A 15319-nucleotide genomic window follows, 5' to 3' on the forward strand; every position below is an offset into this window, starting at 1 on the left:
TAAGGAAATACATATTGTAAATTGTAAGACAACTCCATGCTTTTACGAAATTAGCAGTTGGAAGTTGTGTATCACATCACGTATGAAAATGCGAAATCATGTACTCGCGAACTGGAGCATTGTTAAAACAATTTGATAATGTACCATAAAATTAGAGTCGATGTTATTAAAGTATGACTAACCTAAAAGTGCATGCATACTGGCGCCGCTAAACACAAATCAGGTGCCGCGTAAAAATGTATAAAATTTCAAAAAGATGTATGTAGCATGACGACGATTGAATAATTAGTACGAGTCGCTTCATATCACACTGTTACTTTCTATTTTCGTTGACTTTGTGTTTAAAGTAATATATTCAAAGAGTGATGACGTCGATGTTTTAACTTTCGGCTGCCTGTTGTATGATAACCTTTAAAATGTTTTGACTTTTCTTTGGATCACGTTGGATTTTCGTCATTCAAAAGCTTCACAATGTAGGCCATTATCATAAGTGAGGAGTCCTAGAGGACATAACAGCTGTATGATGCATTCTTATTCATTTCTGGCTCTACTGTATCTAACTCTAAATTTATTAAAAAAAAAATGTTATTCACTTTTGTGTCTTTTTTACAATTTTTGAGATAGCAGGTGGTAGACACTTCCGGTGGCCTTAAAGTCTGCGAAGTTTGCCGTAACTGCATACCACATTTTAATTTATTCTAATAATGGCACAGAATATACACATGTACTTGACGTTGTTCTAAAATTATCTTATATAAGAAAACTTCGAAATTTAATAATCATATGTCTTGTGCACCTCCCAGTCTAGATTTTGACTTTTCTTTCGATGACTTCGGATTTTTTCTCAGTCGCCTCCTGGGCTTCAAAACTAAGGCCAAAGGACGAAACAGCTGTATGGTGCTGTTTAATTAATTGTTTGGCTCTACTGTATCTAAATCTAAAGAGGCTTGAAGTGTTACCGCCTGATTCGACCTCAGTGTGACCAACAGTAAAATGGAAACATTAAATTTTCAGTTTCGATAAATTTTGATAGGTAATATCAACGAGCTCTATCCAATTAGCAATTATTAGAAGAAAAGATACATTGGATATATGCAGATCGTCAAAGTTGTTACCTGAAGCAATATGCACTAAAACATGGGGGTTTCACCAGCTTCAAATGTAATTTTGACACACAGTGCACACATATACCAACTTTCAGGCAACTGAACCTAATTCAGTGCGATCATTTGTAACTTAGATTTTGTCCTCAAAAATTGGCACAGGCGTCGGCTGATACCGAATAACTGAAAAATTAAATTAATCAAAATATCGCCAACGACAAACATGTTAACATACCACTTTCCGGACGTACATGTGCAATTTTCGACAGAATGCACGTTTTTAGAGCGAACAAGACGATGAACTAAAAAAAAAGTGTTCCGTCATGGTAAAGCGTCGTACCTCTTTGTATTTAAAGGTGTTATTCAATTGTGTGTCATGACCTCTTTCCATCATCAACGACCCAGGTAGATAAAAAAAGGGCATACAGTTGAAAGATGAATATAAATTCATTGTATGTGTTATTATACTGTTGATGAAGTGAACTTACATTTGTTCAGGAAAAGGCAACGTTGTTCACTAGCTATATACTAAACTGCTGATAATCCAAAAAATAAAGGTGCTGATATATGTGACATGCAGGGATAAAGGGTTACCAATCTTGTTCAAATGATTGACATTTATCTTTCAAGGTTACGGGGTCAAATGTGTTAAAATCTTCAAACGAAATCTCAATAACCACAATGCCCTGATAACTGATAATGAGCATTTAGCATGCTGGGATGGCAGCCTACACATTGTCATGTGACCGTGCAATATTATGTCCCATGATGACGTGTGATGACGTCATAAATGACTTTGCATGAAAACACTATAATGATGTTAAATTTAAGTGTTGAGCTGTAATTAACTGCATCATTACCTGTCCTCATACTAGCTCTGGCAGACTGATAAGGAAATTATTCTGTGTTACTTAGTTATAAACAATTATACAGCAGGATATCATGGGAAAACACACTGAAAGGTGTTCAGTGGGGAATTTTGAGACATTTGTTGTAAAAGATTGTCTGAAGGCGGAAGACACTCATTTATAACTAACGTTATTTAATACAAAATGATGTATTTGCATGATATATCCGTATTTATATTTTATATATAATTTATATTCATTATGTTTAAACACGTACCTTACGATTACATTTAAAATAAATCAAACTTTCAGCCAATCAGTCTCTTAATATTTTGTATCTCATTTCGATGTTTGGTTCTTGAAATGTTGCTTTAGATTTTTTCCTGAATTCAAAAGAATTTCAAAATGGATTTTGACGAATTACTCCACATAATTGGCGGTTTTGGACGCTATCAGAAAATTCGTCTGTGCTTAATTTGTTAAATGGGGATTTTATGTGCGTTTCATTCGATGAATATGGTATTTGTCGGCGCAAAACCAGAATACCGATGTACAAAAAGTGATACACAATTGTCGCAGAAAATATATCGAAATGCATCCCTCCAAGAATCAGAAACCGAAACAGGAGAAAAGAAATGTTCGTTATTCATTTCCTATGAAACTGCCAACCCCACCGTCAATGGAAGTTTTGTACGATTGAACGCCACCATGTCTTCCGGTACTGAACCTTGTACACAATGGGAGTACTCACAGGAACTATATGGACCAACTATTGTTTCTGATGTAAGTCTATGGAACGTGTTGAAGTCATTAAAACTAAAAATAAATAATTTTATACGTAAATACCAACAGGAAATTATTAACACTTAGATTGCCAATACTACAAGTCTGCCAAAACAAAGAAAGCGAGCCATCAGCATCGTGGCGCATCGCCATTGTTGATGTTACTGACAATCATAATTCAAATGTTGTTTTATCAATTATATCATCTCGAGAAAACAACTGATAGAACCACAGGAGTATTTTATTTTATGATTTATGTCACCTGGCTTTAATTATATCATTGCATAGACTTGATGCATCTCTCGTGCCTTTACCACACAACACAATATATCAAATAAATTCTAAACATAAGTTCAATTAGCCATTAAAATTGATGCATTCGACATGATCACAGTAGTTCTACAAAAGCAGTGTTCTGGCACTGTCTATGTAGGACGCTGTAGCCCCTTTGAGCACGTGGTTTTGCTATAGCGTTTTCAGCACTGATTTGGCTCACATGTGATTAACACACAGTGCTTTTGTTCGTCGTCTAAGCTGATATCGGATGTACACTTAGAACATTTTGTTTTCATATATATTAATTAAAAAAGACATATACATTGAAGGTACGAGCGCAATAGACCGGAGCATTTGACCGTCAATACAGAGACTAATTACTGTAAAATACGATGGAAAAACGAGAAGAAAAATACAATGAAATTTTGTACATGTCCATGTGTAACGAATCTTCACTGTGTTATAAGGTATTACATTTTTTCGCCAAGAAGGCGCGTGATAGACATGCATTTTTACACGAAGAGGAAATTGTATAAAGGACAACTATAGAGAGGACAACCGCTTCATATATGGAGCATTGTTGAAACAAAAAATGTCCCGTACCGGCCCCGCAAACTATATCGCTGTAGTCATTTACAAGGATCGTGAAAACATGATAATCCACAGCGTTCACGTTTGATTCCTCTAACCAACAGACCGGGATCATTGTACATTAACTAAACGATTGATGAGCCATTAGAAAGCTTTAACCTGAATATTGTGATTAATAAGAAAGTTACGTACGTGTCTAAAATAAAATCCAGTTTCAATCTGCAACATCGCTGTAAGACCCCATAATGAAAGAGGACAAAAACATACAGCATGGCATTCTAAGACCCATACGATCGACCCCGATCTTTTGCACTTGTAAATATATAAGTACAAAATCCCTCTCAAGATAGTCCGTTATTTTACCTTCAAATGATGTACCTCACTGCTTCAAAGACGCAGAGACGGCTTTTTGGGGACTGCCTAAAAATTGGTCAGTCTTAACCTTACCATAACACCAGGGAGTCTCGGTACAGTATGTTAAACAGATATAATTGTTGTGAAGCATATTACTGATATTTACTTAGACACTGCGTTTCATTTACTTCTGTGTACTTTAACCCCTTTCCTGTACTCAAGAAACCTAAGAATTCTAATAATTGTAAGATTGTGATACAAATATGCTTATATGATGTGATAATTTTCAAGTTTTAAACACCGATATCATAAGACAAGGAAGCCATGCATGATAATATTGACATGTAAATAATTCATCTAAGATAACTGACATATAAACAGTGTGTTAGGTTCATTAAATTGACATATAAACAGTGTGTAAGGATCATTAAATTGACATATAAACAGTGTGTTAGGTTCATTAAATTGACATATAAACAGTGTGTAAGGTTCATTAAATTGACATATAAACAGTGTGTAAGGATCATTAAATTGACATATAAAGAGTGTGTAAGGTTAATTTAATTGACATATAAACAGTGTGTAAGGTTCATTAAATTGACATATAAACAGTGTGTAAGGTTCATTAAATTGACATATAAACAGTGTGTAAGGTTCATTAAATTGACATATAAACAGTGTGTAAGGTTCATTAAATTGACATATAAACAGTGTGTATGGTTCATTAAATTGATATATAAACAGTGTGTAAGGTTCATTAAATTGACATATAAACAGTGTGTAAGGATCATTAAATTGACATATAAACAGTGTGTAAGGTTCATTAAATTGACATATAAACAGTGTGTAAGGATCATTTAATTGACATATAAACAGTGTGTAAGGTTCATTTAATTGACATATAAACAGTGTGTAAGGTTCATTAAATTGACATATAAACAGTGTGTAAGGTTCATTTAATTGACATATAAACAGTGTGTAAGGTTCATTTAATTGACATATAAACAGTGTGTAAGGATAATTAAATTGACATATAAACAGTGTATAAGGTTAATTTAATTGACATATAAACAGTGTGTAAGGATCATTTAATTGACATATAAACAGTGTATAAGGATCATTAAATTGACATATAAACAGTGTGTAAGGTTAATTTAATTGACATATAAACAGTGTGTAAGGTTAATTTAATTGACATATAAACAGTGTGTAAGGTTCATTTAATTGACATATAAACAGTGTGTGTGACATATAAACAGTGTGGTTCATTTAATTGACATATAAACAGTGTGTAAGGTTAATTAAATTGACATATAAACAGTGTGTAAGGTTCATTTAATTGAAATATAAACAGTGTGTATGGTTCATTTAATTGACATATGAACAGTGTGTAAGGTTACGTTAATTGTCATATAAACAGTGTGTAAGGATCATTTAATTGACATATAAACAGTGTGTAAGGTTCATTTAATTGACATATAAACAGTGTGTAAGGTTAATTTAATTGACATATAAACAGTGTGTAAGGTTAAGTTAATTGACATATAAACAGTGTGTAAGGTTCATTTAATTGACATATAAACAGTGTGTAAGGTTACGTTAATTGACATATAAACAGTGTGTAAGGTTCATTTAATTGACATATAAACAGTGTGTAAGGTTACGTTAATTGACATATAAACAGTGTGTAAGGTTCATTAAATTGACATATAAACAGTGTGTTAGGTTAGTTCAATTGACATATAAACAGTGTGTTAGGTTAGTTCAATTGACATATAAACAGTGTGTTAGGTTAGTTCAATTGACATATAAACAGTGTGTAAGGTTAATTTAATTGACATATAAACATTGTGTAAGGTTGGTTGCTTAAGATATATTGCAGAATAGGTGTATTAAGTAAACTATAATTTGTTATTGGTTATTTCTAGTTCGACCTTGTGTGCAGTCAAGCATGGTTAAGAAGCACATCCAAAACTCTCTATTTTTTCGGACGTCTTGTCGGTGCTGTGACTTTCGGCCAGCTTTCGGATATGTACGTATGCAGTATATGTATATGATTTGTGTATATAGCTTACCTGAATAACTTTACTTAGGTCCAAATTATATGAATATAGAAATGACGTTGTTTTTAACTTGATACAAAATTTCTGTGTGCTGTGATCTTAATGTTGCAGCATATGTATATGATATGTGTATATAGCTTACCTGAATAACTTTACTTAGGTCCAAATTATATGAATATAGAAATGACGTTGTTTTTAACATGATACAAAGTTTCTTGTCATCCTAATGTCGATTGCAGATTTGGAAGGAAACCCCTTTTCTTCTGTGGACTTCTGTTATTGTTAATATCCGGATGTGTGGCAGCTGCAGCGCCATCTATGGTTGTGTTTATACCATTTTACATTCTACAGGGGGCAGCACAAACCGGTCTGTTTCTCGTAGCGTTCATTATGTGTGAGTGTTTGTCTACATAATAATGTACCAGCTAGAAAGCTGGAAACCTGGTTTGATAATTAAGAACTTGACTGTTACAGAATGAAACCTTCAATGCGAATTATGATAAATAATATAATATTAATAATATAATAATAATAATATGAGATGATTGAATTTCTTTGAATCACTGTTGACAATTTAATGGTAATGGTTGCAGTTTTGGAAGCAGAGTAAAATAATTCATGGTAAAATATAACAGTCTATCATATATTATGGTACATCAGATTATATGAGAAATAGCGATCGCTTCTGTGTTTATACTTTTGTCAGCTATTATCATGATGTGAAAGGTACTATAGTTATAGCATGTAATAAATTAATTCAGATAAATAAAGGAATATTAACTTATGAAAGGTACGGAGTTGGTGGCCCCCATGTACCGCTTGTTGGCCGGACAAACTATCCTGAGTTTCTACGCTGTAGGATACATGCTTCTCTCCTTCCTGGCCTATTTTATCCGGCACTGGCGTTATATTGAGCTGACAATCACGGTACCTGTGATTCTGTTCGCCTCATACTGGTGGTACGTGCAACTGTGATGTATATTTTATCATCGTTTAGAAATACCAGGAGTCATCCTATTGTAAAATCTGCTGGCTACATCATCTACATCGCTAATTTGTTTTCCTACATACCTTCGCAAAGAATTCAAAACTGCATGTAATCACAGACAGAAAGTGATAAGTAGTAGGTTTTATGGCTTTGATATCAGTTATTGAATCACTAAATTATTAATCGTCAATTTTATGTGTTACACAAAACAAAAACTAGGTTCATGTATTTCCGCGCCACTTTCCATAGATTATGTTTATCTTTCCCTAGTTGTCGCTCATGAATTGAACGACACGTGACATCATGGTAAAAAACATACAAATAATGGAGGAAACTTTATTGTCATCATTACTGATCAACATTTCAGCATTCTCCCAGAGTCTGTGCGGTGGCTTCTGTCGAAAAATAGAACAGACGAAGCTAAATCGATCGCCCAGCGTGTGGCAAAGATCAACAATAGGGAGCTGCCGGATGATATCCTGGAAAATTTAAGAGATCAGAAAGACGTATTGGAAGTTATCGATGACCGGAAGTACGCCTTCATTGACTTATTTCGACCACTGTCAATGCTTTTCCTGTCTCTCAATGTATGCTTTAATTGGTACGTTCGCTCCTTTGTTTTCATGACTCTGATAATTATCTCCAGTGTGCTAGTTTGGATGATAAAACACCAAATTCGTAGGGAAAACAAGATTTAAGAGCGTTCATTATCTAAAATCACGTAGCAGTATTCATTTGATACCACTCAAAGTATATGGACGGCAAGATGATCAATACTGTTGAAAACAACTGGTCATAATACTTGTAAATGTGAATGAAAATTTTCCGAAACTGTAACAAAATTGTTATGATTAAATTATATTTGAATTCGCAACGTACTGTAACGCAGTGTTACAATGTTTTTTTCTTTTTTTTTTTCCTTTTTCTTATGGATGCAAACATAATGAAACATAGAAAAGAGGTAAGTTTTTGAAAACAGAATTAGGTTTTTTTTTTAATCTTAATGAAATAGAGAAAATCCATTTTTAGAATATCATTGTACAGGTTTGTGAACTCCTTGGTGTACTACGGCTTATCTCTCAGTATCGGAAGCATCGGGGGGAGCCCTTATGTCAACTTCTGTATCGCGGGGGCTGTGGAAATCCCCGGTAATATATTGTGTGTCCTGTTCCTGAACAGACTAGGACGACGACTGCCCCTTATGGCGGCAATGACTGCAAGCGGGGTAGCATGCGTGATTTCCGGATTTGTACCGAAAGGTTAGTTTCTTTCTGTTATCATAATAATCATAAGACAAAACAAAAACAATCGCATAATTGGTAACATCACACCGTGGAACATATAGGAGGTCTTACGAAGTCATCCTAATGTTTAAACTTAACTAAATTCTACCTTGTGAAAATAAAAATGTAGGTACGATGCTTGGTGCATCATGATTCTGTAAGTCTTATTACAAAGTAGGCCAAAGTAAAATATTTTATGTCAGGATGGTGATCTCTGGTTTATCTTCCCACAGATCTGGTAGCACCAAAAGTCGTATTCGCCATAATAGGTAAATTCGGTATATCTATGTCATACGGAATCATCTATCTGATGTCTGCCGAGGTGTTTCCCACGGTTGTCAGGTAAGAAGTGCATTACGTTGTGCTATATTTATAGTTTGTAAAGAAAAAGATGCTTAAAATACATTCCAAAATCCAATATTGCTATTCAAGTAAGTGAAATGATAATGTACATTATTTCTTACAGAAATGCCAGCATGGGTGTGTCTTCCTTTTGTGCCCGTATCGGAGGCATGCTGGCCCCCCAGATTCTAGAATTACAACACGTTTGGGGCCCTTTACCTATGTTGCTATTTGGTAGCATAACTGTGTTAGCAGGAATGGTAGCTTTGTTTCTCCCAGAAACGACAGGGAGACCTTTACCACAAACTATAGAGGAAGCGCTAAATAACAGATCAAAGTAAGATATGCTGTAAAACATATTATATTGGTGGTGTATGTGTGTTCGCAGTTTTCATGATTACATTCGGTAACATTAACGCTCGTTATGCGTTTCATCTGGAATATCACCCAAATTTCAGGTTAGGAATCGACCTTGTGCCCTTACTCAACGAAATAATTTTTTCTTTCATGCACTGACTGCTATAAAGAAAGTTTTGTACTTTAAAGAATAGACAACCAATACATTTTTTCTTTTGTCGCTTGTGGCCTTTGTGTATCAGAGAATAACGTAGTCTTCAGCCAAATCTCTTTAACCCAGTCAATACTTACCAGGAGATACGAATTTCTCCGATTGTGTGGGAATGTTTGGATAACGTCCTATAGTTATAACCTATGTATTCCTAATTTAAGCTTTGTAGTTTGATTGTTGGTATGAATTGAAATTTACTTTGATTAATTGTGTTACTAATACATTGATGTTTTTTTGTATAAACAGGTCAGTGAGAAAGGATACAACCATGGAGGCTCCATGGACACCAAGTACATAGGCAAAGTCCCAGAATCACTATCTAATCAAGAAGTTTTACTATCATTATCACTCTTAATAATGATATATGATCATGCAGAATAAATGTATTACCCATTTACTCCTTACGTTTATGTACCTTCGTATGATTTCAAATGTCTAGTTTTATTATCTTACTTTCAGCTATAAACAGCGAGAATCTCAATTAAGACGCTATCATATTGTTCTGGAAATGAGATTTCTGATCTAGATATCAGTTGCCGGTTTCATTTAAATTACCTTAATGGTTATATGCGGTCAATTGTTTATAAAAATAATGTTTGGGATAATTCCAGATCCTTGTGTGAGCTAACTTCTTACAACATTGAAGAAGACATATCAATATTTGATTGTTTTATATTCATTCAATATTGTTTGTTATTTCTTCATATTTTTGTCCACTTGTCTTAGAAGCATGTTCAAAGCATATATCAACTATATTAATTCAGTAAGTTATGTATTCCATAACAAATTGGAGTTACCTCCCCTCTCCTGTTTTAACCAATTGGATCAATAAAATGTGATGCACGATATGTGTTGTGTTAAATGTACTAAATTTGGATAGTTAAACTTGCTGTCCTATCCTATGAACAAACATGTATGAAAAGTTAATAAAAATTTGTTGAAATTGAAATTCGAACGTTTCATGGTTGTTTACATGAGTTCTCTGTTTGCCATGAACAACGTTTCCTAGTTAACTGGTATTTCTGTGTTAAAATGTCTATATCTAGTAGATCTGTAATATTACAATATCTCATCACTTCACTGATGTGTCACACCACAATTACGATTAGATTATATACATTTAGTCATATAGTAGATGAAGGGCGTCATGCCATCACCCAGGTAATATTCAGCTGTCATGTAAATAATACGTCGTGTCACAAAATGGAAATCACCAGGACAATCCCTAACCGCAAAATCTTAAGTGTGGGACATATTATCTCACTAATCTATGATATAATCAACTGAGTTTCTGATCTTTGATGTATTTCACTTTATGATGTCACCGAGGTTTTGCTGTGGTGTTATATTGATTTCAATATTGATGGTTGGCGTTAATTCAGAATCAGAGATCGTATTGGCTATTATTTCACCGTCTACAGTAGTTGAATACTTATATCTCACATTACCTCATGAACAGAGTATATTAAATGTTATTTAGACGAAGAATGGGACTTTCTTCAGGTAAAGGAAAGGGACAAGGGTAGTCAGGATGATCTTTAAAACATCATGCCATTTATGTGATAAAATGCTTGGATGAGGAGATTTTCACATTCTTTGGTATGAAATATCAGTTAAACAGCCTTATGTTTTCTACCGTGTTGAGATCGTTTCCTTGTCTCACACACTACTCGGAAGCATTTTGCATCCAGGATCCAGCCTTAGGTAGGACTTATATATAAAGGAGTGAAGATGGGTCTGGAGAAGCATTGGTTATCACTTTTCTCTGCAAGTGAAGCGAACTCACAGTACTATTATGCCAGAAATTGCTGAAAAATGTATTATAAACGTTTTATTATCTATTTTCTTTATTTTTATCAACAAATGCGTAGTTTGTATAATTTGAAGTGTACTCTTTTAATAATAAAGACATACAAACATATGGGAAGTCTTGTACAGATGTTCAGGAACTATAGGGCAATTAGTTAGAAAGGCCACACAATAGGGCCTGAGTGTTGACACTGCACTTGTTTACAAATGAACCAGATTGGACAGGTACTGTGTAGGTGTCAGGTACGCGAAACATGCGCAATGATTATTTACAGGGCTAAGAGGTCTCGAAAAAGGATTTTGTAAATTAAAAATAAAATTTTGTATTAAATTCCCCCTATTGGGACCCCTGGGTGGAGAAGCGGACAGAGAGGTTAAGTGTATGTGTCGTGTGAGCCAGGGTCACTCAACACCCTGACCGCAGCCGAATAAAGATCATTAAATTTAACCTCTGCTGTTGAATCTTCACTTCAGGTCTTCCATAGACATCACTGCCAAAACAGTGTCGTCTGAGAAGATAAAGAAATTGACGACTAAGGTGAGATCGAGTATAAAATGTGGTGCAGAATCAAATTTTGGAGTACTTTTCGCATCTGCCAAGCCAAAATTCCCCCCAAAAAGATTATGCCTTCACCACAGAACAGGATGGCACTAAGGAGCGATGTGGAGACCACTTCACAATTAGAAAGTATTACTGAAGAGCCAGCAGAGGAGCAGGCTGTCGCCCAGAGCAGAGCCAGTTTGCAGACTTCACCACCATCTGCACCTCAAACACCTTTTAGGGGATACAAACTTCCAAATTTGGAGAAATTCACCAGTGGAATGTCACCTTCCCTCTGGTGGATGAAATTCATGACCTATTGCTCTTTGGTTGGGATGCCAAATTGGGAAATAGTACAATCATTCCCAATGTTTGTGTCAGAAAATGTATCAGACTGGTACTTAACTTTGGAATCTTCAAAAAAAACCTCAGTAAACAAACTTAAACAATCATTTATTGAGCGGTTTAAAACCATCACAGCTTATGACATCGGAACTATGCAGATCAAACAAACAATAGGAGAGACTGTGGATGAATACTTTGACATGGTGGCACGGGACACTGCTGACATTGAGATAGCACCCCTAGTGTTAGTTGGTATGGTTGTTGGTGGTCTGCTGCCAGAAATTGCACGAATTGTGATGCCATAAGATCCAGAATCACTTCATAAGGCAAGAAGGCTTGCTCTATCAGCAGAGCGAACCATTAAACAGACCAATCAGGAAAATGTCGCCAGAATTGCCCGCCTGGAGCATAAAGTGGAGTCCATGTCCAGCAATATTGTGGATGATATCCGGAATTTAATGGATGCCGCATCCATCTCAGCATTAAGGCATGATAGATGGCAACCTCAGCAGCAGCAGATTCCACAGCAGCAGCCACAGCAGAGATGGAATTACCATCAGTAACAACGGACAAACACTCAGTCACCACAAAGGCCACAGATACAAAGATGGACCAAGCAGCAACAACAACAACAGCAGCAGCAGCCGAGGCAGCCATTTTACAGATGTGGTGAGTACTGCAATTCTAGAAACTTATGTAAGGCAATTGACAAACAATGCTATAATTGTGGAAAAATGAATCATTTTGCTAGGGTATGTAAAGGGCCTAAAAACTTAAACAACAGTAGGTCATGAAGGTGTGGGCCTGTTCGGGGACCCCACTCCATGAATGGGCACAAAGGTAAATCAAATTCTATAAAAAATTCACAACTGAATTTGGCATCACCTATGGACAAAAACAGAACAAGGGTTTCAGTAAAAGGTATAAAACATGCCTTAATAGACACTGGTGCTGATATTTCATGTATGTCTGCAGATTTTTTGAATAAAGTTGGGTTTACAAGGAAAGTGCTTAAATCTACCAAACCTCATTTTGTAAAAGGTGTCACCCAAAGCAAACTGAAGGTGCTAGGAACTGTAAAAATTCCCATTTCATTTCAAGGTGCTGTCATAGAGTATACTATTCATGTTGTTGAAAATTTGCTTATCTTGGGTTATGATTTTATGAAAGCTAACACTGCTTCAATTAACCTGTCAACTAACCAGTTACACTTACATGAGGAGGCAGTTACAGTGGGTATGCTATAGGTAAATCAAGGTGCGATTGTCATCAAGGCAAATCACCAAATGGATATTCCTGTAAAGATATCCAGGAGGAAGCATGATGATAAAGTGCTGTTAGAACCGTGTGAAGTTAATCATAACAAAGATATAGCTGCAGCTAGGTGTCTGGTAAAGGTCAATAAGGGTACAGCAACCTTAAGGGTTTTAAATCCTACAAACAAAGACGTAAATATTCCCAATAACAGACTTTTGGCAGTAGTTACTGATGTAGAACAGCAATCAATAGATGTGCTTACAGATGAAACACCAACTATCAGTGCTTTACAAACAAGTAAATAACAACAAAATAAGATCTCCAAGCCAAACAGTCATGACATAGCATTTGACTTTAGCAATTCAGATCTTTTTGAATCACAAAAGCAACTTCTCACATCATTTCTACATAGCAACAGAGATATATTTGCTGCCAGTCTTAGGGAGTTGGGTACCACAGACAAATATTATCATCGCATAGACACTGTTGACAATGCTAGCCCAGTTCATATGCCTTTTTATAGACAGTCACCACACATCTTGAAGGAGATAAACAGGCAGGTTGATGAAATGTTAGAAAATGGCATTATAACTCCATCAAATTCAGAGTGGCATAGTCCAGTAGTACTGGTGAAAAAGTGTAATGGCGAGTATAGGTTTGCGGTAGACTACAGAAAATTAAATAAAATCACAAAGCCCATGTCCTTTCCCCTTCCTCGATTTGAGACCATATTAGAGATCATTAAACACAAAGCAGCTTTCATAACTCAATCTGGTGTTTGGGAATGGTAGAACAAATGCACCGATTTCTTTTCAAATGGTCATGACACAAGTGTTAAGAGACCTAAATTGGAAATGTGTACTTTGCTATGTAGATGATATTCTTGTATTTAGTACTTCCTTCCAGTCTCATCTTAACCACCTGTCACCGGTTTTTCAGAAACTGAGAGATGCAAAACTCACTCTCAAACCTTCAAAGTGCTTTTTCGCAGTCAAACAGGTAAAATACTTAGGACACATCATTTCTAAAGATGGTGTATCAGTAGATCCTGAAAAAGCATCAGCAGTTAGTACATTTCCAATACCTAAAACACAGCATGATATTCGCAGTCGGTTTGTGAAAGGATACTCAGAGATATCTGCCCCACTGAGATCCTTACTTCACAAAGACAAACCATTTTTCTGGACTGACAAGTGTCAAGAGTCTTTTGACTCCTTAAAAAAACATCTTCTGTCAGCACCAATTCTGGCTTATCCAGACATAAACAAAGATTTTATTCTCACATGCGATGCAAATGATGAGTCTATTGGATACATTCTTAGTCAGTTAGATGAGGAAAACAGGGAACATGTCATAGCTTATGGGGTCGCTCATTACAGGGCTCTCAACGAAGATGGGCAACCTATGATAAGGAGTGCTATGCTATACTTAAGGGTATGGAAGCATATAACACATATTTATCTCACAAACCATTTACAGTGTACACTGACCATAAAGCCCTTGTCTGGTTAAAAGAAAAAAAGCAACTTGGAGCAAGACTCCAGCGCTGGGTGACAGACATTCAACAATTTGATTTTGTTGTAAAACATATCAAAGGCAAAAACAACACGTCTACAGATGCCCTAAGTAGACGGCCTTATCCTCCCAAACCATTCTCTGAGGACAATCATGAAGAAGGTGTTGAACCTCCTACTATATTTCTTTGTCAAACAGAAGATGGCTTACAGTTCCAAAACAACTGCTTTCCAGATTTAGGTGGTAACAGTTCAGACGGTAGTAACCATTTTACTATTTTTGAACAACACAATCACAAAGATGACAGGCAACAAAGAAGGGCACACCGTTTACCAGACAATGAAAAATACATCCAACAAATGGTCTTGCCAAAAGCACTTAGACATGATGCTTTGTTGTCATATCATGACAACCGCGCAGGGGGAGCTCACCTGGGTACCAAACAGGTATATGAGGCACTAAAACAGAGATTTTATTGGGCAGGAACGCATCAGGATGTAGAAGATTACATTGCTGCATGTGATAGGTGTCAGAGAATCAAGGTCAAAAGACAGGCAAAACCACCACCGCTTACGCATTTACCAGTGCCAGGTGACACGTTTGAACACACAAAAGCAACAAAAGACACCCAACACCCAAAATCAAAATGCACG

General features: G+C 35.8%; 1 protein-coding gene across 1 annotated transcript in view; it reads left to right on the forward strand.

Moving 5' to 3' along the window:
• Nucleotides 1-2356: 2356 nt before the first annotated feature.
• Nucleotides 2357-15319, forward strand: part of LOC132547734 (uncharacterized) — a 32719-nt gene continuing 19756 nt past the window's right edge. Inside the window, 13 exon segments of the mRNA XM_060211535.1 lie at nt 2357-2734; nt 5884-5987; nt 6258-6412; nt 6809-6977; nt 7374-7607; nt 8051-8265; nt 8523-8631; nt 8756-8968; nt 11483-11546; nt 11648-12187; nt 12391-12563; nt 14045-14150; nt 14531-15264. Of these exon segments, the coding sequence (XP_060067518.1) occupies nt 2357-2734; nt 5884-5987; nt 6258-6412; nt 6809-6977; nt 7374-7607; nt 8051-8265; nt 8523-8631; nt 8756-8968; nt 11483-11546; nt 11648-12187; nt 12391-12563; nt 14045-14150; nt 14531-15264 (3194 nt within the window).

This window comes from Ylistrum balloti, unplaced genomic scaffold (genome assembly GCF_031769215.1).
Source record: "Ylistrum balloti isolate Yb309-2 unplaced genomic scaffold, AGI_CSIRO_Ybal_v1 Utg369972, whole genome shotgun sequence".
NCBI classification, from domain to species: Eukaryota; Metazoa; Mollusca; class Bivalvia; order Pectinida; family Pectinidae; genus Ylistrum; species Ylistrum balloti.